The following is a 23,361-nucleotide window of genomic DNA, read 5'->3' as shown; positions in this document are numbered from 1 at the left end:
CAGGAGTCATTAATGGAGAAATTTGCACTTGGGGAGCTGAGATTTCAATTTCATGAAAGAAATTCAATTATGTCACAAATTGTAGTGGTTTTTCCCCTTAAAACCTGCTCACTTTTAATGCAAATATTTCCAGTAACCCCTCCCCTCACTGGATTTTGGAAGAATACAAATTCAGAAGAAATTGAGAACCTGGAGAGCTTTTCTAAGGACAAATATGAGAAAAAAGCAATTATCCCTATCCATGATAGAAACGTGGAACAAACACATGAGGAACAAAGTGCCAAGAGAGAAATTGCAAAGTTCAATGCAAATAACGTTATCAAGAATTAACATCATGTTTGGGAAACAAAGGACCTCTTAAAGTAACACAAAATCTTCATTATTGGCATTTTGTGCTGGTTATACATTTAAAAACACTTGGTTTTTTGGGGAAGAAGTATCAAATTGCTACAAAACAGGAAAAGCAACTCCCACAGAAATAACAATTAATAATCATTAATATCAACACCAGATGGGAGGAATCCTCCCTGTTTTACCTGCAGCACCAGAAAAGCCCAGTTTAATGAGCCCAGTTTAACCAGCCCAGTTTAATGAGCCCAGCTTAACCAGCCCAGTTTAAGCAGCCCAGCTTAACCAGCCCAGTTTAACCAGCCCAGTTTAACCCCTGGCAAGCCACACTGAGAGCAGGATTTGCCCTGGTAAAATTCACGAAGAAAAGCTCGCACAAAACCTTTGATTGCTCTGGTCCTGTTCAGGTGATGAACAATAAACAAGGTGGGTAATAATCAAATTAATTGCTTAATGAGATACAACTCCTCTGGTTTGGGATTAGGCTCAGGCTTGCTCCTTTCCTTCCCAGAAATCTCTGCTGCACTTCCTTGGGCTCCTCTAATTTCCAGTAGCCAAAATCCAAGGAAAGGAAGTGCAAAATTCCTCCTTTTCTGTCTGGATCCCCCAGCCAGATCCATTATCCCATTAGATACCTGAATGCCCCGAGTCTTTGGAATGGAAACAAAAATCAGGTAATAAACAAGCTAAAGAGCAGAGAATGTACAAATCCCAACAGCAAATTCAGGTAACACAGGAGGGTCACATTTGGTTACACAGAGACTTTAAAGATGTTTTCAGGAAGCTCCAAAGGAAAAGGAATTTTCCCAAGTGCTGCAGGTCACTCCCACCACGGGCTGGTGCACAACTCCTGAAGAACATTTGGTTTTCAAGGGTGTTTCTTTGTGGTTTCCAGGTGATTCCTTCTGCTCTGGTGTGGGTTTTTCCCTGTATCCCACCTTCCACCCTCAGCTCCTGCCCTTCGGAATGGTTCACCCCACACTCCTTGATGAAGGAATTAAAGACATTTCTTTCACATTTAAATTTAAAATGATTAATTCAAGGTGATCTGATGCCAGAGGTGATCCATGATGTGGGAATTCCTCACGGAGAACTTGGACTGGTCTCCACCTTGCTGTGAGCATTCCAAGGATCTGCTTTCCCTGGTTTTGTGTTCAGTATCCAATGAAATGGGTGCCACTGGATTTGACCCCCCACAATCCCCACACAATGCACAGGAACCCCAGCACAGCAAAGGCTTGCACAGAACCAACAGCACATTCTGGCAGCCACAGATCAGGGAGGAAACACGAAACTGGTCAGGAATGCAGGTAAGAAAATTCCCCCCTTTACACAAGTTCTAAAAAACAAACCCTTCATTTCTATTAAACACCCACAGAGATTTGGACACACAGATTCTGTTAATCCACAAAAGCACACTGGGAATGGGAATGTTGTTCCTGACTCAGACAGGGATATTGAACAGGGAATTCTTCCAGTTTTGTTTCATCCCTAGATGTTTGTGATCTTCTCCTGTGCCTCCACTTCCTAATCAAGCCCTAACTTTGTAACTCATGGCTCTGAGCTTCCTGAGGGATGAGCTCTGAAACACTGTCCTGGTTTGGGCTGGGATGGATTCATCCATAAACACTGTCCTGGTTTGGGCTGGGATGGATTAAACCACAAACACTGTCCTGGTTTGGGCTGGGATGGATTAAACATAAACACTGTCCTGGTTTGAGCTGGGATGGATTAAACCACAAACACTGTCCTGGTTTGGGCTGGGATGGATTAAACCATAAACACTGTCCTGGTTTGGGCTGGGATGGATTAAACCACAAACACTGTCCTGGTTTGGGCTGGGATGGATTAAACCACAAACACTGTCCTGGTTTGGGCTGGGATGGATTAAACCACAAACACTGTCCTGGTTTGGGCTGGGATGGATTAAACCACAAACACTGTCCAGGTCTGGGCTGGGATGGATTAAACCACAAACACTGTCCTGGTTTGGGCTGGGATGGATCAAGCCATGGAAAGCTCTGGAATATTCAGCACTCTCACCTGCCAAGGGACACTGAAGTTCTCCTGCCCTGAGGGTTACACCACAGTGGAGGAGCATCCAGGACTTACAGCTCCAGTGGGGAGGGACTGGGCTGGAATTCCCAGAGCAGCTGGGGCTGCCCCTGGATCCCTGGAATGTCCAAGGCCAGGCTGGGCAGGGCTTGGAGCAGCCTGGGACAGTGGGATATGTCCCCACCCATGGCAGGGGTGAGATGGGATGAGCTTCTTGTCCCTTCTCTCCTCTGGGTATCTGGCTGAATTTTGGGGAAAGAACACTTTGGTGTAACCCACTCTCCTCAGTTTTTAATGATTTGATTTCTTTGTGTCACTGACAAACCCCTATTTCCTTAAATCTCCACTTTCTGCTTATGCATTGTAAAATTTTTTAACATTTATAGGTGGAAGATGTGCAGCATTTTGTAAGGACTACAAAGATAAAATGTTACACTAGCGGTAGAGACGAGATTTGGGAATATTTTTTATAATAAAATTACCAATAACTCCTTGATAACTGCATTTCCTCTATACTCCCCAACAAGCACGTGATTTGTTGACACAAAAGAAGAATTTTAGTATGAAAGAGCAAATTGGAACACTTTCCTTATTACCAAATGATGATCAAAACCTCCTTTAGACTTGGAAATGTGTGTGCATTTCCTGTGAGAAGTGTGTGTCAATCAGCAAGATTTCACTCATTAAAGATTCCTCAATCTGATGAGGCCACTTCTCCTTTTTGCAGTTTCAGCACCTTCAGGTATTTCCGTATCAGATGCTTTGGACACAGCCAGGAATTTGAACACACCACGTAAGCGAGAACCACTTTTTGTTAACACCAAAAAATCATTTAGCAAAGCCCAAACCTAACCCGTCTCGTGACCCTGGCAGGAAATGAAGGGGAAATTCAGCTCTACAAGCTACAGCTAGGAAAAAAAGCCATTTGTGCTGCTAAAGAGACAAAATAAAGAACACAAAATTTTCATTTGCGTGCCGGCGGGGGTGGATAGAGAGACATAAATATACCTTCCCCTCCTCAGCGTTCTGTTGGCATGAATTGTGAACCTCTTCTTCTCTGCCAAGTTTGCCAGGCCAGGAAGTGAGTCCTTTGATCTGGCCCCAGACCAAGTCGCCCACGTTAAACGTCCTCGGCCTGTAGTGGATGAGCTCGTGGGACGAGGGCGACTCGGGGTTTCGCAGCTCCTCCTCGCTGCTGATGCTCTTAGCATCCGAGGGGCTGGGCACGCACCCGTTAATGCTTTTGGCATTAAAATCTCCATTGTAATGGATGTAGTCTTTCACTAAGGAACTCTCCAAGCTATTGGAGGAACTGGGAGATTGCTCTTCCAGGATCAGGTCTTGTTTGGAAGTGTTGAGCAACTCCCCGAAGGCCCTGTTGGGCTGCGGGCGGTTCCCGTTGATGTGTGCACATCGTTCCACAGTGTTCTCCAGCCTTTCCTTGAAACTCATCATAGTTCTTTTGTAATTGTTATACCTGAAATTCTCCTCCAGCATTTTCTCGCTCTGACAGTTCCGCGGTGCCAGCAGGGCCTGGTGCTGCTCCCCCTGCAGCAGCGGCAGCGCCGAGACGTTGTTGGGCCTCTCGTGGCACGGGCTGCCGTGGACGTGGGCCGAGTGCTCCAGGAACTCCTCGCACTTCCACCTGCTGATCTCCCCCACGGGGCTCTGCTCCCCTTCCCACTGCTTTTTGGGCGTGTTGCAAGCGGCAGGTTTGTAGTACTCGTAGCCGTCCCCCTCGCTGGAATTCTTGCCGTGCTCCGGGTTCTTCGGGCCCCGCGCGCCGCGGCCGCCGCGGCCTCGCCCCTCGTGCTCGGCGCCGCGGCCGTGGATGACGGCGCTGACGGCGCTGGACAGGTTCAGGGGGTCCCCGATGGAGGCTGTGAAGGCACTCATGGCACTCAGGGCGGGGATGGGGCTCGGCTGCGCGGAGCTGGAGCCGGCCGTGGTGATCACCACCGGCACGCCCTTGCTGGCCGCGTCCACCACCGCCTTGTAGATGGCGTCCACCGAGGCGTCGCCCGCGGCCGCGGCGGCGTTGGGGTTGTCCTTGGCCTGCTGGCCCAGGGACGGGTCAGGTCTCTGCTGCAGGTCGCAGGGGGGCTCCTGGAAGGGAGGCAGGAGAGCGTTGGAGCTCTCGGGAACCGGCGCCATTCCCATCTGGGTGATCATTCTTTTGTTGAGCACGGCGGCGTCTTCCTGCATCCTCACCTGGGGAAAGGAGAGACAAGATGGGAATTGCTGCTGCAGCTCCAGCTGGATTTCAGCAGACAAACTCTGTGCAGTTATTCACTACAGCACATTTCTTCTTGTGATACACCAGGTACAAATTGAGAGAATTAAAAGCCTGATTTAGAGGAAAACAAAGCCACTGCCTCAAGCTTTGTGTCAGCAGGCTCCTGTTTTCTCTCAAGTCCTAAACAACCTCACCAAGGTCAGTATTTCTGACACAGAGACACAAAATGGTTTGGGTGGGAGGGGACCTCAAAGCCCATCCAGTCCCACCCCCTGACACAGGCAGGGACACCTCCCACTATCCCATGGTGCTTCAAGTCCTGTCCAGCCTGGCTTGGACACTTCCAGGGATCCAGGGGCAGCCACAGCTGCTGAGCCTCCCCCCACCACCAGCCAGGAATTCCTTGCCAATATTCCACCTAAATCTCCCCTCTGGCAGTCTGAACCCACCCCTCCTTGTCCTTCTCCTCCAGTTTCCCCAGGCCCTGGAGGATGCTCTGAGGCCTCCTGGGAGCCTCCTCTTCTCCAGCTGAGCTGATCGAATCCAGCCTCCTGCTGGAGCACAGGATCACAGCCAGGTGGGGTCTGTGCAGCTCCAGAGGAGCAGAGACCTCACCTGCACAACCTCTGAGTTTTGCTCTCAATTCCTTTTCCTTCCTTGCCAGACCCCAGCATTGCTTCTGTCCTTGTGTGCTCCTCAAGGAATTCCTGAAAGCCACCACTGTGCTTTTGGAATTGGTCCACAATCCTATTTTCCCCTTTGCTGTGTGCCTTTCCCATGGGATCCCCAGTCCCCAATATCCCACACCCCTGTGCTCTAAGCTGTGAGAAATGGATTTATAAAGAATTTTAAAATTTTGATAGAAAGTTTATACAGTTTTGTCTATTTGTATGTAAATACTGAGATAAGGTGTGTTGACTTAAGAAGATCATTGTCTATGGAATAGAGATGCTATTGTTGGGAGAAAGACTGAATTAGAAATAAGTTTTATTAGGTTTTAAAATATGGTTTTGTAAAAAGATTTGATATTTTAGAGAATGAGAATTGTGAAAGATGTATTGTAGTAAGATTAGGTGGGAAAAAACATGATTAGTGTTAGAAATAATAGTAACATTGTGTAAAAGTTAGTAAGTTAAAAAACATTTATAAAGTATTGCAACTAAGAAACGTTGGGTTTTAATAGAATAGTGTTGAGTTTTATATTTTTTGTGTTTTATTATTTATTGAGAGTAATAATAGAATAAAATCTTCTAAAGATTTTAAAAGATAAAACTAAAAAAACCAAGACTAAGCCACAGCAAACTGGCACCTCCAGATTCAACCACCTGAGCTTCTCCTACTCCTTGTCACATCCACAGGCAGGGAACACGATGCCCACAAGAGCACTCCAACAAAAACTGTAAAAACCACAGGGAAAATATCCCAAAAGCCCTTTAACTGTGACTATTTCTATAACTGGGAATGTGACACAAAAAATCACTGGGCTAAAGTGACCAGAATTCCTACAAGAGAGGGAACAGGCCGAGAACTGAGATTTTTCCAGGGAAACTTCTCCCCAGCTCCTTTTTCCTCCTGGAAGGGTGAAAGCACTGCCTGGCCCCTCTGCATTCCCCTGCTCACATCTGCACTTCTGAGCAAAACTGAGGAACAACAAATCCCGACCTGCAGCCTGGGTTGTCACCTGTTTTTGCTCTGTTGAATTAATTATTCCTAAATAATTATTCATTAATTATTCCTGAATTAGGAATAACTGTTATGTAGAGAGCAGGCAAGCCTCATTTTTGCCCAGTTTGTCATTGTTTATTCACTCCCATCCCTGTTTTTCCACAATCCCCATCACAGCTCTTCCATCCCATTTCAGTGGGAACACGAGAGGACTGGTGCACACAGTCGCTTAGGACAACTTATTAATTACTAATTCTAATTACTGCAAAGTGCTATCAGTATTTATTTCTCGCTGCTGAATTATCAGAATGGGCTAAAGAGGAATTTAGGATCATTTTTATGGGATGGAAAAGAGGTCTGTTAAAATTCTACAGTGATTGTCAGCATATAGAGGAACGTTTTTTTACTACATGCAGCATAAGTCTTTCCAAAGCAACTAAACCCAATGCCTAAGGAGAAAGGGATAAAATTTCAATAACAACGTTCCTGATTTGCAAAATCCACCAGCTACTGAAAGAATATGTTGTATGTAATAAATGCATTTATATTCATGTAATTATATAAATGTCTTAATAAGCAAAGAAACCCCAAACTCTGGAGGATGGAATTTTACCTCCCGAGAGCTGCACACTTGCTTGAATACTGATTTAATTCTGTTTTCTACCTGGAAATTCTGGAACAGACACGCCATGGGGTTTGGGTTGTTGGCTGGGCCAGGGATTTGGGGCTGGCCCTGAAAGCCCTGCACGTTCTGGTAGCCCTGGAGAAGGTGCTGCTGCTGCTGCTGCTGCTGCTGCTGCTGCTGATTTGAAGGAAACATCTGATTGTTGTTGAGGAGTGACTGGAGGTGGCTGAGCTGATGGTTGTTCAGAGTAGTGTTCAGAGATGACATTTCCCCTGCAAGGCAAGCACAGGCAAACACCACTCAGCAATTCCCTGCAGCACAATCCCCTGAGTGCCAAAAAAACCTCAGGAAAACAGCCCTGCTCCCCATCCTCTGGGAATGGGGCTCTCCTGCTCTGAAATTCCTCAGTTTTGGGTCTTTGGTGCCACCTCTCCTGACTCCTGGGACAGCAGGGATGGCAGGAGGAGCTTCTGTGGAATTCCAGCCTTTGGAATCTCACTGAAACAGTGCTGGGGTGGTGAGGGGCATGAGGAGGGGAGAGGGAGAGAAAGAGACAAACATTTAAACCCCAAACAGAACGAGTGTTTCACCAGCTGTGAAGGAGAAAAGGCTTGTTTGGCTCAGCCATGTCACACAACACTCTAAACAACTCTTTTTTTATACATTCTAGAGTAAAAGTTCAATTAACATTTTTTATTACACAAAAATTTCACTTTACTTGAACGTTTTAGCTCTAAAAAAATCAAATGTTGAACCTAAATTTATGAAATAATAAAGCTCAAATTTATGAAATAATAAAGCTCATATATTTTCTAGTTAATTTCTTTTCTAAAATTAATATCTTGTGTTTTCCTTAACATTTCCATTTTAAAAGTCACTGTTAGATGCATTTTGTACGGAAAATGACAAGTAGGTTGAGTTCACTGTACCCATTTAAGTCTGGGCGAGGCATTATTTAATAATTATTTAATTATTATTTAATTCCTACCAGGAGTAGATTACAAACAGAGGAGCACCCACTCTGTTATATGTTTTTGGTAAAAATAACTGAAAAATTATCACTCAGGAGGGAAAAACTTTGCATTTAAGGGGTTTTTCCTCACTTGCTTTGGGATGTTGGTTGTTTGCCATCTCCAGCACAGCTACTCCTGCTAACCCTGCCACAGGCACTCCCAGCTCACCCAGGGATGCTCCTGAGCTGCCACTCCTTGAACAATGAAATAAACCCAGCTGCTCACACAATTTTAAGGTGCATTTAGTAGGTTTAGGTGGCAGAATTAATAATTTCCAAGATCAGTGTTAAGCATTAAGGAATGAAAGTGGAATGTGATTTAAATTTCTTACAAGAATGATTACGTTTTCTCAATGAACAAGCTTCAACACCACCAAGAAAAGAAAGGAAGATAATGTCAGAATCTGAAATTCTGAATCTGAAAATACTGTGTCCAGCTCTGGCCCCTTGGTTTGGGAAAGACCTTGGGATGCCTGAGGGCATCCAGAGGGGACAGCGAGGCTGGAGAGGGGCTGGGAGCACAAACCCTGAGAGGAAGCCCTGAGGGAGCTGGGGGTGCTCCCCTGGAGAAAAGGAGACTCAGGGGTGCCCTCATCTCTGCACAGCTCCTGAAAGGTGCCTGTGCTCAGCTGGGCTGGGCTCTGTCTCCAGAGCACACAGCCTGCAGCTGCACCAAGGGAAATTCAGGCTGGACATAGGTTGGATAGGGAAAAGTTTTTCACAGAAAGGGTGATAAAGTTCTAGAGTGGCTGCCCAGGAGGTGGTGGTGTCACCATCCCTGGGTGTGTTTAACGAAGCCTGGATGTGGCACTGGGGGCCAGGGTTGAGTTGAGGTGTTGGGGCTGGACTCCATGATCCTGAAGGTCTCTTCCAACCTGGTCATTCCATGAACTCTGTGACCCTCCCTCCCCAAACCTGCCGAGGTTTTACTCCCCCCAGAGCTGCACTCACCCAGCAGGCCGGTGCCCAGGAGCGGGTTCAGGAGCTGCGGCACCACGGCGCTGTTGTTGACCTTGGCGGGCCCCGGCGCGCCGCCGGAGATGTTGAGGAGCGTTTCTGCCATGGACACCACGGCCGTGCCCCCGCCCAGCGCCGACACCGACAGCGCGGCCACCGCCGACGACGTGGTGGTGGTGGTGGTGGTGGTGGCCTGCGAGGACGTGGCTATGGCCACCTCGGCGTGGCTGCCCGAGCTCAGGACGCCCCCCACCAGCTGCGGGTTCAGGGCCATGAGCGCCGAGGCGCCGGAGGCGGCGGCGGGCAGGAGCAGGGGGTTGGGAGCGGGGTCGGCGCCCGGGAAGCCGGGCATGGGGGCGGGCAGCAGGTTCTCCACCCTGCTGCCCTCGGGCAGGGGCTCGGGGGCGTTCTGCTGCTGCAGCAGGTCGGAGATGGTGACGTTGAAGGATGGCACGGGGAGCATGGCGGCTGCCTGGGCCTGGTTCTGGAGCAGCGCTGCCAGCAGCTGGAAGTGCACGGGCTGCAGGACCTGCCCGTCCACGTCGCCGGAGAGGAACGCTAGAGCAGCATTGACGTTGGGGTTCAGGAAACCCAGAGGGTTGAGGTTGACCTCAGACTTGCCTTCTCCTGCTGAAGGCTGGAGGATGTTTAAGAGGTTCTGGTTGAGGAGATGTTGCTGATTCACCGGCAGAGAGAGAGGCAGGGAATTGAGGAGGTTTTGATTCAGAGGATGTGGCAGATTGTTGTTTGAAGCGCTGTTCTGCGGGAAGTGGAGCGAGTGCTCGTGGCCAGCGAAGGGGAACTCGCCCCCCATGGGCAGCTGGCCCTGCTGCAGAGGGGTCCCAGCTGCCGTGGTGACAATGACACCATCCTGGAGCACAGACGTGGTCTTGGTGATGGCAGCTTGGCTGGTGCCAGCGATGGCTATCGATGACGACGGGCCCAAAGCCCCTGGAATGGCAAAAGCAGGAATGTTAGCGGGGTGCTGCCTGCTGGGGACACCTCCAGGGCACACAGCAGCAGGCTCAGCACAACCAGCCACGGGAAAGGGGCTGGGGAATCCAAACTGGGGTGCCTGAAAAATAGAAATGGATCTGCCATGAGATGCTCCAGCCACTCTGTGCCACGCCCCATTGGAGATTATGGCATTGTGCACTTGTGCTTCCCTCAAAGTTCTTGGAGAGGGGTTTCAACAGCATTAATTCACATATAATCACAGATTTTCAACACATAAACCCCAAACCAGCCATGATTTAACAGAGTTAGTCATGGACCAGGCTGGAATGAACCACCAGGAAGAAGGATCACAGGAATGATGTTGGGTGAAACTCTGAGTCCATGATCCACTTCCAGTTTAATTCATTTGGATTAAATGGGTTTTGGATTTCAGATTATTATTTAAGGCATTGTTTTGGAGTCCTGAATTAAAAAAAAAATATACACGGTATGATGAGACTGTTCCAGGTCAGTGGGAATTCACAATTTGTAAAGGAAAAATGTAAATTGCAGTGGTGTAAAATCCATCACTGGAGATGAAAAGAAAGGGCAAACTTTACCAGGAGAAAGCTACAAAGAAAGAGTAAAAATGTTTATTGGGTATCTTTATACTCCTTTAGCAAAGCTGAAATATAAATTATTATTATTTTTTTACTTAAGGCAGTTTTGAATTGACAGTGGTCACTCACAGGCACTCAGGATGAGAGACTGAAAGACATCAGTGATCACAAAATATCAGTTCCCATTTTTCTGAACAAATACTCTTTAAAAAGGGATTTGCCAGCGCACTCAACTGATAAGAACTGAGCCAAACCTTTACATCATTTTAAAAACCAAAATTACCATTTTTTAAGTGCTGTAATGTTGTGACAACTCCAAAAGGTACAAAATGAACACAGAACACTTTGCACTGCCCTGAACCCAAGAGAACAAATCTCACCCCTCTCTCCCAGTGCCATTATCACGTTTCAGAGCAGAAATTAAATAATAAAGTAACAAAAGGTGAGGTGAGAGCAAAGTGCAACTGCAGAGCAGAGCAAATCCCACTCTGGGGGAGTGGGTCAAAACCTTCATCTTCACAAGAAGCAAATTTTATTCATTTATTTTTAGAAATAAAATCAGTATTTAGAACTAATGCCCCAAGGATTTAAAAATCCCGACAATCCCAAAGACCAACTTGCAGATTTAAGAAATTCCCAATGGAAGAATCATCTGTACCACTCCCCTTGGATGTGGTAAGGAGCACATGGAGAGATTTTTAATTCAGGAATGAGGAAATGATTCTAGAGAGCTCTCCTGAATATCAAATTTAGTTTGGGTACTTTCCTCATCTCTGTTTGTAACTTTAATTTTGTTTCCCCATTCTGCAATGACCCCATGCAAGAGGATCCGCTGTGCAGCAAATCTCAAAGTTGGAAAACTGCTGCCAGGTTTTGGGGAGAAATGGCTCTGTTTCCTCACCCCCATCTTCTGAGAGGTCCAAAGTGCAATCAACACCTTTCTCCAAATTAATTAATTAATTAATTGCTCCTGAGGGAAAAAAAAAAAGTCTTGATGGATATTGAGTAGGAGGCAGAAAACGTGTCCTTATTTCAATCCAGACTGGAGAGGGGATGAGCAGCCAGAAAATAAAACACCAATAAATATTCACCCCAGCTTCTGCCCAACCTGGCACAGCAGGAATGGGGCTGGAGAAGTCCTGGACTGGGTGGATTTATAGGATTTACAGCTGCAGCTGGGGACAAATGTCCCTGTGGCACCAGAGATCAAAAAACCATCCCAAGAAGTCAATATCCAATTATGAGGACATCCATGCAAAGTCATTTTCACTGGAATATGGAGCTGGGAGAGCTTCCCAGTGGCTGGCCCCAGACCAAAGGACAGAATGATGACAACAGCCCCAAAACTCCAAAATGCCAAACCTCTAAAACTCCAAAATCCCAAAACCCCTAAACTCTAAAAATTCAAAATCCCAAAACTCCTAAAACTCCAAAACACCCAACCCCCAAAGCTCCCAAACCCTAAAACTCCTAAAACTCCAAAGTCCCAAAACCCCAAAACTCCAAAATATCAAAACTCCAAAACCCCATAAACCCCCAAAACTCCACCACCCAAGGGTTTTCTGTGCCACCCCCAGGCCCTACCTTGGGAGGTTTTGGATGAGAAATACAACCAGGAGTTGAACACCAAAAGGAAATCCCAAGTGGAATTCCCAGTTCCAGAAAAAATTCTACTTTCTTTTCAGAGCAGGTTCATTTTCCTGTGTGGATTTTAGCTGTGTTCCTTTTCCTAAAGCACTGCTCGACAGGTGTTTTTAAGCAAGGACAATAAAATAAATGGTATTATGGGATCAATTTGTGTTTGAGAAGATTCACTTAAAGTAAAGAAATCAGAGTGGAAGGTAGCCATCATTAATATCTCAGAATTGTTCTTCCCATAGATGTATTTTCCAAAAGGACAGCACTTAGAGTGTGTTAATTACAGAAGAATATTTCAAGTGCTATTTTACAACCCTTTTCCCTGTGAGAAACTCTCCATTACACATCCCAGTATTTAAATAATCTCAAAAACACAGCGCTGGAATTTGTGGACAAAAAACACTCACTAAAACAGGTGTGTGAAGCACTGAGAGAAGTGCCGAACTTACTCATCAGCCATCACCACCTGAAACATTTTTAGAACCGAGCACAAATAATGATATCTTTTTCATCTAAATTCCACTTTCTTGCTTTTTAGAGAATCCCAGACAGGTTTGGGTTGGGAGGGACCTTAAATCCCATCCAGTGCCTGGACACCTTCCACTGTCCCAGGGTGCTCCAAGCCCATCCAGCCTGGCCTTGGACATTCCAGGGATCCAGGGGCAGCCCCAGCTGCTCTGGGAATTCCAGCCCAGCTCCTCCTCACCCTCCCAGGCAGGAATTCCTTCCCAAAATTCCCATCCCATGGGAAGCCATTCCCTGTGTCCTGTCCCTCCAGGGCCTTGTAAATAATCTCTCTCTGCACATCCATTAAAAGCACAGCCAGCTGTGCATAGACTGGATATTTTCTTGGCTGCTTTTCTAATTTTGAACCTTTCAAGGTTTGGAAACCCCTGCTGGAATGTCCCTTTCAGGAGCTCCTCACTCCTCTCCATCCCCTCCTGGTGCAGCTCCCCAGCTCAGGCAGCAGGAACCTGCAGGATCCTCCCAGAAACCCCCGTGGGAGAGGAGAGAGCTGACCTGAGAGCAGGAGGGTGTGAGGGCACAGAAGACACTCAGATATTTTAATTACCACACCTCAGAGGGGCTGTGACACCTCACGGGGTCACCCAGCCACACCTGAGGTCTGCCAGGGTGAGATTGGCATTAATCACAAATTAGAGAGAAAACCTCAGAGCCTGCATGAGTGGGGACATTGTTCCATTAGGGGTTTCCAGAGGTGAAAGTGCTGATGGAAGACACAGCCTCAGAGTCCTGCAGGATCCCAGAGCAGGAGCTCCTGCTCTAACTCCCCGTTCCCCCCCTCACCTGCACTCCTGGAAGCAGCACTTACACATTTTGACAATTCCATTCCCCCTTTTCCTTCTGGAATGGAAACCACTGAAGATCCTTATGTGATATCTCCTTTATGACACTGCCTCCAGTTCCAAAGAAACCACAATTCAGCAGTTAAGCACAAACTGCTGTCACTCATTCTTCTGCAGATCCCACAGTGCCTCGAGACAGCCCAAAAATCACCAAAAATGGCCCAAAAAAAATCAAATATCCCCATCAGAACCAGTTCAAATCCTCAACTGCCCACGTACTCCATGGCCATGGAACGTGCTCTGCTGGGAAATATTCTCCTGCCTGCCCCCAATTCCTGTGCACCATGCTCCATGAGCACAGGGGTGTTCATGTACAACAAAGCTGAAATCTTGGCCCCTAAAATTCTGGGGGAAGGGCAAAATTATTTATAGGACAACAAAAGTCCAAAAAATTAGGGATTTAAAAATTAAATTTTAAAATTTAATTTAATTGTTAATAATTTAACAATTAGGGTTTTAAAAAAATTAATACAATTAGGGTTAAAAAAATAATACAATTAGTTTTGGATTTTTTTTAAATTTAATTTTTAGAATTTAATACCTGTCCCAATTTCAGCCTTGGCTCCTCTCCCTGCCCATCTCCTGTGATTTCTGCATTTCCCCAGCACTGCTGGTTGGAAAGGGCTTGGAGGAAGCTGTTGTGATGTGCTCAGCTGTCAGCAGAGCAGTGTTTGAGTAGAAAAGACTCAAGACAACAACATTTTCCTGCAGGAGCAGGAATTCGGGATTTTCCCACTCACAGCTGTGGCAGATGCATTGCAAATGAAGGAAAGCACTCCACTGTGAATTTGGGAAGTTAAAAATTCAATGAAAAGCATTATTTTCTCCAATAATCCTCCCTCCAGCAGAAGCTGGAGCTGCCCACTGGTTCCATTTTCAGCTAAATATGTGTGGGAAACCCCACAGAATTAATTCAGGCTTCCTCTGTAATAATATCTTTAATAAGACTCATCTTTCTACATTATTTGTTATTATTTTTTACAAACTCCCTGACTTTTATCAATATAAAATCCTAGAAAGCTGCATGGCAGTTAAAACACCAACCAGGTGCTGACAACTGCTGGCAAATTCAAATTTTAAGAGCAAAAACAACATCAGAAAACGCCAAGCTGTGTCCAAGCAAGCACTGAACATTTTCTTTATTCTTCACAGTTCTTGCCTGAAGAGAAAAAAAATCCCTTCCCTCTCCCCAAAATAATAACAAGGGAAAATAAGTTATTATTCAGAAATAAAAGTGCAAAAAAGAAGTTGGAAATTGAAGTAACTTTAAGTGTAATTTAAATTTAAGTTAATTTTTAAATTTAATAAATTTAAGTAAGTAATTCCTTATAATCTCTCCCAAGCAGGGAAAAGTCCCTCTGGTTGTTTCTGTGAACCCCAAATCAATGGGATATTTAAATTTGCTTTATAATTAGAAGAGAGGGTTCTTGCCATCCAGTCTAGGGGTGATTCCAGTTTAATAAGAAATTTTTTCTCAGACACAACAAGTCCCAGAAAGTTGTCAGATATCTTCTGACCCTGCAGTCCAAAAGTTCTTGTGATTTGCTAATTCTAGGTTATATAAAGTGACTTTGGGAAGCAAATCCAGACTTGTTTGGTTTGATTTGTGTTTTCAGCAGTTTGCACTGAGGTGATCAAATCAAAGCCCCCCAGCCCCTTCTTTTGGGGGTTTTGTTTTGATCCATTCCCAATTCTCTTGGCTGTACTAAAACAAATTCCTCTCTTCACCCTCAGTGATTGGTGTTGTGCTCCTCCCTGTTTAATTATATTTTACTATTTCTATTCTGTGCATTTCGCCAGGAAAATTTCCCATTTCGGGGAAGGAAGTTCAGCCTTTTTTTTTTGCCAAATCTACCATTTTTGGTCATTTCTTAACTTCTAGACCCAGAGTTTCTCCTATATTATAATGTTAATATTTGACACCACTGATATCTTTAATTGCTGTGGTTATTGAGGTTCCCTTAATTTCCCTTCTCAGCAGTCCAGAGCTTTTATTCCCAAATCTTTCAACTCATTTCCATCCATCCCATTATTTATGGATATTTATGGATATTTATAGTTGCTTTCTTAGCAGGATTTGGATGTTGAATGTTCAACACTCAAACACAGATTTCCTACCCCATGAACCACAGCAAGGAAAAGGTAAATAAATAAAACCCTGCAATCAAATCCATCACCCAGTGATGCAGGTTCCATCCTACAAAAAGAACAAATTCCACCACACACACCCTGAAAATTACCTGGGAACTAAAGATATTATCTGTGGAAGAAGAAAACAAGAGCTGGAATAGCAGAACTCGGTCCGTGTGGTTAAAACATAATTAAAAGCTTGGGCAATAAGCAGCTAATTGTGGGGATTCACAGGGTTTTTTCTCTCAGGAGCTGTTTCTGAGGAGGAGCTGCTCTGAATTGCTGGCACAGACACAGAAAAGAGATTTAGCAATTAAAATACTTCAAAACAAAGGGAAAAAAACAAGCCACAAACTGAAATATGAACATGAGAGGTGCCTTTAGACATCTTCCTCTGCTGGACTGCTCTTGGAAATTCAGTGTACAGGGGCTTTCACCAGCTCTGCCCCAAAACTGACAGAGCAGAAATCCCAATATTCCTCTTCCCAGTTTTGTTACAGAGCTGGATGCAGGCTGGCAACTCACTTTTATTTTTAAAAAAATATTATTATACCACAAACCACTCAACATTTCACCTGAGTCTCATGGAAAGAACATTCCCATTCTCCTGGAAATCCAACAGAATTCCCCTCTCTGGATTAAAGCTCACCCCTGAGCACTGTGAAGGTTTCTGCAGTTTTAGGGAATAACACAAAAATAACACAATCTCCTTAAAGGAGAAAACATTCTCCAGGCTTTTTCACAGATATCTGGGGGGAAAATAGTAAAGGTAAAAAGATTTTTAGAAAGTTGTGGAAGTAGGTTTTAGAAAGAGTAAAGAATTTCTAGTTAGTTGTAGTTGTAAAGTTTCAAATAGAAAAGTTACAATAGTACAGAAAGTAAGGACATGACATAATAGCTTTAGGTTTGGTTAATACAGATTTTAATACTGTAGAAAAATACGTTTAGTAAGATAGTAGAAGGTTTTAAGTTTAATAATGGAGTATTGTTAATAGAAAGTATATAAGTATTGTTTGAAATAAGTGTATGTGTCTTCTTAGTGATTGTCTAGAATAATATATAATAATAATAATTTTAATATGCAATATGTAATTATATATAATTATATAACAATAATATTGGCTAGAATAACTATCTGTAAGTTTTAGTAGTATGTTATTGGTTAGAAAGTTTTTAAAATGTTTTGTAACAAAGAAATCTTGGGTTGTTGTTGTTAAGACGTGAGTTGTTATTTTTTAATTGTTTTAACTATGTAATGAGACTGATTTTGTAATGAAGGGTAAGGAATGTATCTCAGCCTTTTCACCTTCACTATTTTCCCCAGAGACATTCAATAAATAATGAAACGCAGGCTGTGTACCCTGCAATCACCAAGCCAAAGGAACAACTCCTTCAGCAGCAGAGAATGGAACATTTCCCACCTTTCCAGCCTTTGCCTGCGTGGAATTACCTTTTGTCTTTTAGCCAAGGGCAAAAGTGTCACCGAGGCTTTGGAATTGAGTGGCTCCAGCCCTCTGAGCCATGCCCAGAGAGGGGGAGTGCCCAGGTGGGGTCATGCCCCTATTTCTGCTCCTACAGGGATGAGAACCCAGCTGATGCTGGAACCTTCCTTCAGGCTCTGAGCCAACTGTTCTGTTGTATTTGTATTTTTGGGGGAATTCAGCTTGGAGCTGAGTGGAGTCACAAGCACAGGCTGTGATGGACACAGAACACCACGGGAGTGGTGGGAAGCCCAGGCAAGGTGGGAACCAAGGGATTCCTGCCCCAGGAGCTGTGTGCTGTGCTCAGTGGGACAGGGAAGTGAATTCCCAGGGCAATCCCAGACCTTTGTTCCATGTAAAGTCTCAGAAGCTGCAGCAGGAAATGCCCCTGTGCCAGCATGACAAGGAAAAAGAGCCACACAAGGACTGAGAGCTGCTTGTTGTCACCACTCCAGGCAAGAAAAATGAAACTTTTTTTATCCCAGGGATGGGGAGAAACCCTTAAAAGTCACCAGGAACCATGACCAGAGCAACACTAGAACATTATTTGAGTATAATTCAGCTTTTCTAGAATTCCATTCCATTTTAAAGGAGGAAGCTGGGGAATGCAGAGCAGGTTCTTGCTTGGGAATGAGAGGCCGCTTGAACACTTGGGTGAGATCTGGGTTTTCATTCCACTTCAGAAATTTACACCACTGCCATCTTCTAATATTTTCTTCAAGCAGTAATAGTCAATAAAATTCACATTTTTGAGCTGATTCCTTCTTCTCTTTAAACCCCCCAGAGATGATAACAGCAGCAAACCCATTTCCTCTCCAAATCTTCCCTGATGAACAAACCAGGAAATCTCTCCCTACACTCCTCCAACTGCTTATTCAACCATTTAATTACCACCTTAGTAAAATTACCTCAATAAAAGCAAACAGAGGCTTGGCATTCCCTCCTGCTGGCCCTGAAAAGGGAGGTTTTGTACATTTTGGTACTCCAAGGATCTGCTCCAATGTCTGACAGCACCTCTCCAATTCCAGAAGGAAAGAACTCCTGGATCACCTGGACATGCACTGCCAGATGAGCCACAACCTTCTGGGCTTGGAGCAGGGCAGGCTGCAAAAAAACTCCAATTTATTTGGAGAAGTGACAAAAGAGGTGTGGGAACGTCCAGAAGTGAATGGATTTTATTCATGGAGACTGTGTGGAAGTCAGCAGAATCAAGAGCTGTCACAGGAAGCAGGCCAGGATCATTTTGTCCAGAAAAAGGGAGAGATGTCTTCGTTTACCACTGTTGGGTTTTTTCCCTTCTGTTTTATTTTTGAGTATGAGGCTTTCAGCACGAGCCAGGTGCACTTTTCACCAGGATAAACCCAAGTTTAATAGGGAAAAATGTCCTGGATTGTAAGATATGTGTGTATTCTGTTTCCACCTGTCAGGGCTGGGGCAGTTCTCCTCTGTTCATTGGGCAGTTTTTCTTTATCTCTCCCACACCAATCCTCCCTCCAGGAGATCTCTGCTGTTCATGGGCCATTAATTGTTAATTATCCTCTGTCCATGGCCACTGAGTGTCCCTGCATGGCTGAGAAAATTCCATCATCCCACTGGGAGATGCTCTGCCCAGGGGAGGAGCCAAGCATTCCTACCTGGATACAATCTGAGCCTGGAACAGCACAGCAGCCTCTGCCCCCTGCATTCCCAGAGGAGCAGCTTTCTCCTGCCCTGCATTCCCAGAGGAGCAGCTTTCCCCTGCCCTGCATTCCCAGAGGAGCAGCTTTCTGCTGTCCTGCATTCCCACAGGAGCAGCTTTCTCCTGCCCTGCATTCCCAGAGGAGCAGCTTTCTCCTGCCCTGCATTCCCAGAGGAGCAGCTTTCTCCTGCCCTGCATTCCCAGAGGAGCAGCTTTCTCCTGCCCTGCATTCCCACAGGAGCAGCTTTCCCCTGCCCTGCATTCCCAGAGGAGCAGCTTTCTCCTGCCCTGCATTCCCAGAGGAACACCAGGCCCATCTCCAGCAGCCCTGGAGCTGCAGAGGAAAGCTCCCCCCTTGCTGAGGATCCCTGCTCCAGCAGAAGCACAGCTGGCACTGCAGGAGGGCTGAGCCCCCCTGGGATGGGGCTGTGCCACCACCCTGACCCACAGGGCTCAGCTCCTGCTCTCACTCTGTCAGGGGTTTGTTTTTGTACTATTGCATTTGTATTTTTAATTTTCCTAGTAAAGAACTGTTACTCCTACTCCCATATAATTGCCTGAGAGTCCCTTAATTTCAAATTTATAATAATTCAGAGGGAGGGGGTTTGCATTTCCCATTTCAGGAGAGGCTCTGCCTTCCTTAGCAGACACCTGGCTTTCCAAACCCAGACATTCAAACCCAGACATTTTCAAACATTCCAAACCAGCCATCAGGGATTCCCAGGGACGGAAACCTGGGACAATCCCCTGGCGAGGCCACATACCTGCTTCAGGACTGCTCTGGTTACAGCTGCTCCCGATGCTGTTGGGGATCCCCGGCGTGGAGGGCGCCTGGAGCCTGGCCTGAGCCGGGCTGGGATGCAAGGAGTTCCCTAAGGCCATCCCAGCCTGGGGGAGCATCCCGCAGCTCCCGCTGGCCTGCATCTGGTTGAGGAGCCCCGCCAGGTGGTTGGAGGGGGGCGCGGCGGCGCCGGGCCCGAAGGCGGGGCCGGGGTTGGGGCAGGGCAGCCCCGAGGCCAGCGCGGGCTCCGCCAGGTGCAGCGGGGCGCCGGGGCAGGGCAGGGCGCCGCCGGAGCCCCCGCAGCCCGAGGAACTATTGCTGCTCCCGTGGGAGCTCTGACAACTCATGGACTGCAGGAGCTGCGACATGGAGCTGATGGGGAAGGAGCTTTGACTTGGCTTTCTGATCAAATCCGAGCCGGCTTTGGGATGCCCGGAGCTGTCCAGCTGAGACTGCCTCAGCAAGCTCAGCACCGTGGTGGTGGGCTGCTTCCTTTTCCTCAGAGGATCCTTTTGCTGAGACATCAGTTTATCTCTCAGTGCTGCCCGGCCGCTCTGCCCTTCCGTGGTGGGGAGGAGCACGTTGGCAGCAGGAGGGAACATGGGATTTAAAGTGCTGTGTCCTTCGGTGCTGCCGCCGCTGGCAACAGGTCCAGAATTGCTACTGCTGTTATTGTTGTTACCAGCAAGTTTATTTTGATTTGCTAGCTGTGCTTTGGCTGCTGCTGAGAGTAAACTGCTTGCTGGAAAAGAGGCAGCGTTGTGCTGGTTCAAGATCTGATTTAAAGGCATTCCCAGCAAACCAGGCTGACTCTTCAAGGAACCGCTTCCAGCCGATGCAGCGGGAAAAACTGCATTGTTGGGAGGATTTAATACATTACTCATTCCAGCAATTAATGGGTTAGGGATGTCCTTGTATTGACTAAGTCCATCGTGCTTGGTGGAAGGGCTGGATGGCATGGAAGGCCTCGGCGACCCTATGGTTGACCTCGGGGACCTGGGAGGGACTTTGATACCGCTACAGGACGACTGTGGCCCGACTGGAGGCAGCAGGAAGTTTCCGTGATCGGACGAGGTGGAAGAAGAGCGCGATCTTTGGGGAGAAGCCTCGATCCTCCCCATGCCGGGCGCCATCACGTGAACCGGGGACGTCACCGGCGACGGGGACAGGGACGTGGAAGCCGAGTGCTGAACCCTTTGGACGTGAGTGCCATGGTTGATGTGGGCGGGTTTGACGGTGGGCAGGGGCAGGTTGCTGGGCAGGGGCACCACGGCGGGGGGCATGCTTACATTCATCACGGGTACCTGAGAGTGGACACTCGAGTGGAAGGTGGTGGGGTTCATGATCACGGGGTTCTGGTTCACCGGTTTGCTGGGAATGGGGTCCAGTATGCCAAGCGGGTCCTTCTCGGATGTTAATGGCTTTTTCTGAAGAGCACAAGAAGGCGGTGGAGGAGGTGGGGGTGGGCCTTGGGGGGGTTTATGGTGGAACATTGCTCGTGGTATTTCCATACCAGCCGAAAAGTTACACAGGGGTTTTTTCATGACTGGGCTCTTGGTGGTCAGGGTGGGGGAAAGAGGTATATTAGTCCTTCCAGCCATTGCACAGGATGACTGTATGGGAGAGCCGTGGAGCATGACAGACGGCGGGGACAGAGGCGTCCTGGTCATGTGGATAGGACTGGAGTTGGGCGCTCCGTGAAAACTGGGATTGTTCCTCGTGAAGACGTCGGGGCTCCCCAGCGGGTCAGTCCTGGGGGAGATGGAGCCGTCCCCGTAGATCTGCGAGCCCGAGGACGCCGGGCTGGGCATGCCCCCGTGACTGCCGCGGTACGGAGACTTCTGCCCCAGTTCATTGCTCCCCAATCTCTGCCTGGGATAGGCAGGATGGAGCTCTGCTTGCTGGCTTCCAGCCATTTCTTGCACATAAAGCCTACCCATGGCATTAGATGCCCCCATCATCAACTTGAAAGGAGTCTTACATTCCGGCATCACAGAATTTGTAATTCCTTCATGTGATTTATTCCTCATCGACCTTGGAGTTGCTGCTCGAGTGGGAACTACTGGCGTTGCACCTGGCATGGGAAACACACAACAGTTACTGCTGGTTGCAAATCCAGCGTCCCACGTTTCAGGGCAAAGCTGCTGAGGGTGAAAACATTCCCAAAATGTTTTCATTCCCTCCCCTCAGGGAGCCTTTGGCTAAACCTTTGCTTCAGCAGAAATAAACCCTCAATCACCGAGCTGGAACGCTGCCCGTCCCCAGCTACAGAGCTGTAATTCCATATCCCATAGAAATATGGACCTTTTGAAACCTTGTTCCTTGCCTTTTGCCTTTTCCAGGCACCCCCTCCAGCCTCCTGCATCTCCAGCATCCCCCCTCTGGCAGGAGGAGAGGGATGGCTGTGGCAGGGAAAAGGAGCCTCTGGCACCATCTATTGAGGACAGGAGGAACAAAGCCCGTCCAGGATTGAGACTCAATTCCCACAGAAAAGGTCCTGTCCCAAATGCTGTCCCTGATGAGGCATCCTGAATGCTTTGTGTTTGTTCTCAGGATAAAAACCTTGGGGATATTTGCATGTGATGGAGAAATTCCCTGTAAATCCCACTTTTGAGGCTACACCTTCCAACAAACACAAGACCACTTTCTATCTTTATTTAAAGAGATTTGTTCCCAATGTTTTTACTTCCAGACTAGAAGCACCAGCAGCTCCAAGTCTGGGGGACTTTCTGCCAGTTTTGCAGCTCTGGGATTTTGCAATTCAGCTTGCAGTGCTTGGCATGCAGCCTCTGGATGTGCAAAATTCAACTGGAATTGGGAGCTAAAAATTCTGTGTTCAAATGAACTCAGAGGTGCCTTGAAATTCCTCTACTCATCTTTCCTTCAGCACTGACAATCCTGCCTTCATCCTATTTGCTCCAACGTGAGAGAAACAAACATTTCCCCCGTCCCAAAATACAACCAAAGTCTCATTTAGGGGATAAAACTAAAGGCTGAGCTGCAAAATAAAATAATTATGAGAGGCCTCACCTTGAGTGCTGGAAATAAGCAAATGGTCACATATATAAATGTGCAAAAGTTTTGCTTACAGAGCGATTTATTGGGGAATTTTCTTCTTTGCTTATGCAAAAAATTCTGACGCACAGAGAAAGTAAGTGCATGGAAATATATAAATTACCTCCTTCATTTTGCTAATTTTTTGAAAACAGGAATGTAATTTAAGTACTACTCATTGAAAAAATTAAGCAGGGAAATGCACAGAAACTTGGGAAATTCCATTGTTACTTAAAAACAAAATTACACTGAAAAAATTTTCAAGAAAGGTTTTAAATCCTGAATTTCAATGTGAAAAGGCAGGGGCACATCAGTACTATGAACAGCATGGGTCTCTTAGCATTGGCACTTCTCTGAAATTTATTATTTCTTGGTTTTCTTGTATTTTTTCAGGAAGAGCAGTTAGCCAGGTGCTCTCACAGGAGTGAGTGGTGCAGAGAGCTCATTTTTCCCAGGAGCTGCAACCCCAGAGAATGGAGAAACAGAAACTCAGCCCCTTCCCTTCTGTGTCCTGCCCACTGGGATTTGTAATTCTCTCCAGAACCAGTTCCTGTGATCCTTACCAAGTCCCTAATTTGGGTGAATTTCTGGGTTTGGAGCGGATTCAGTGCTAACTTTGCTTTCACTCCAGGTCTCAGGGAGCCCCCCTGGTTTTACAGCCTTTGTTTGGGGAGTACCTGTCAACTTCAGCCACCAACAAATTTCCTCACTTTTTTTTTATTGATGGGGATAATTAAAATGCTAATCCAGGCTGGTGGCCAAAAATAATCCTTGAGAA

At 46.6% G+C, this 23,361-nt stretch overlaps 1 protein-coding gene across 9 annotated transcripts in view; it reads right to left on the bottom strand.

Moving 5' to 3' along the window:
• The window catches only part of MBD5 (methyl-CpG binding domain protein 5), a 121,218-nt gene that overhangs the window by 9,076 nt on the left and 88,781 nt on the right, over positions 1-23,361 (bottom strand). For all 9 annotated transcript variants that reach the window (XM_064435299.1, XM_064435297.1, XM_064435296.1 and 6 more), the window contains 4 exons: positions 19,513-21,603; positions 8,893-9,849; positions 6,969-7,201; positions 3,412-4,614 (listed from right to left, as the gene is read on the bottom strand). In XM_064435299.1, the coding sequence (XP_064291369.1) occupies positions 3,412-4,614; positions 6,969-7,201; positions 8,893-9,849; positions 19,513-21,603 (4,484 nt within the window). The remainder of the gene's footprint in view (positions 1-3,411; positions 4,615-6,968; positions 7,202-8,892; positions 9,850-19,512; positions 21,604-23,361) is intronic.

This window comes from Passer domesticus, chromosome 10 (assembly GCF_036417665.1).
Source record: "Passer domesticus isolate bPasDom1 chromosome 10, bPasDom1.hap1, whole genome shotgun sequence".
NCBI lineage: Eukaryota > Metazoa > Chordata > Aves > Passeriformes > Passeridae > Passer > Passer domesticus.
The sequence above is the reverse complement of the archived record's forward strand: the minus strand, read 5'-3'. Positions and strand labels throughout refer to the sequence as shown.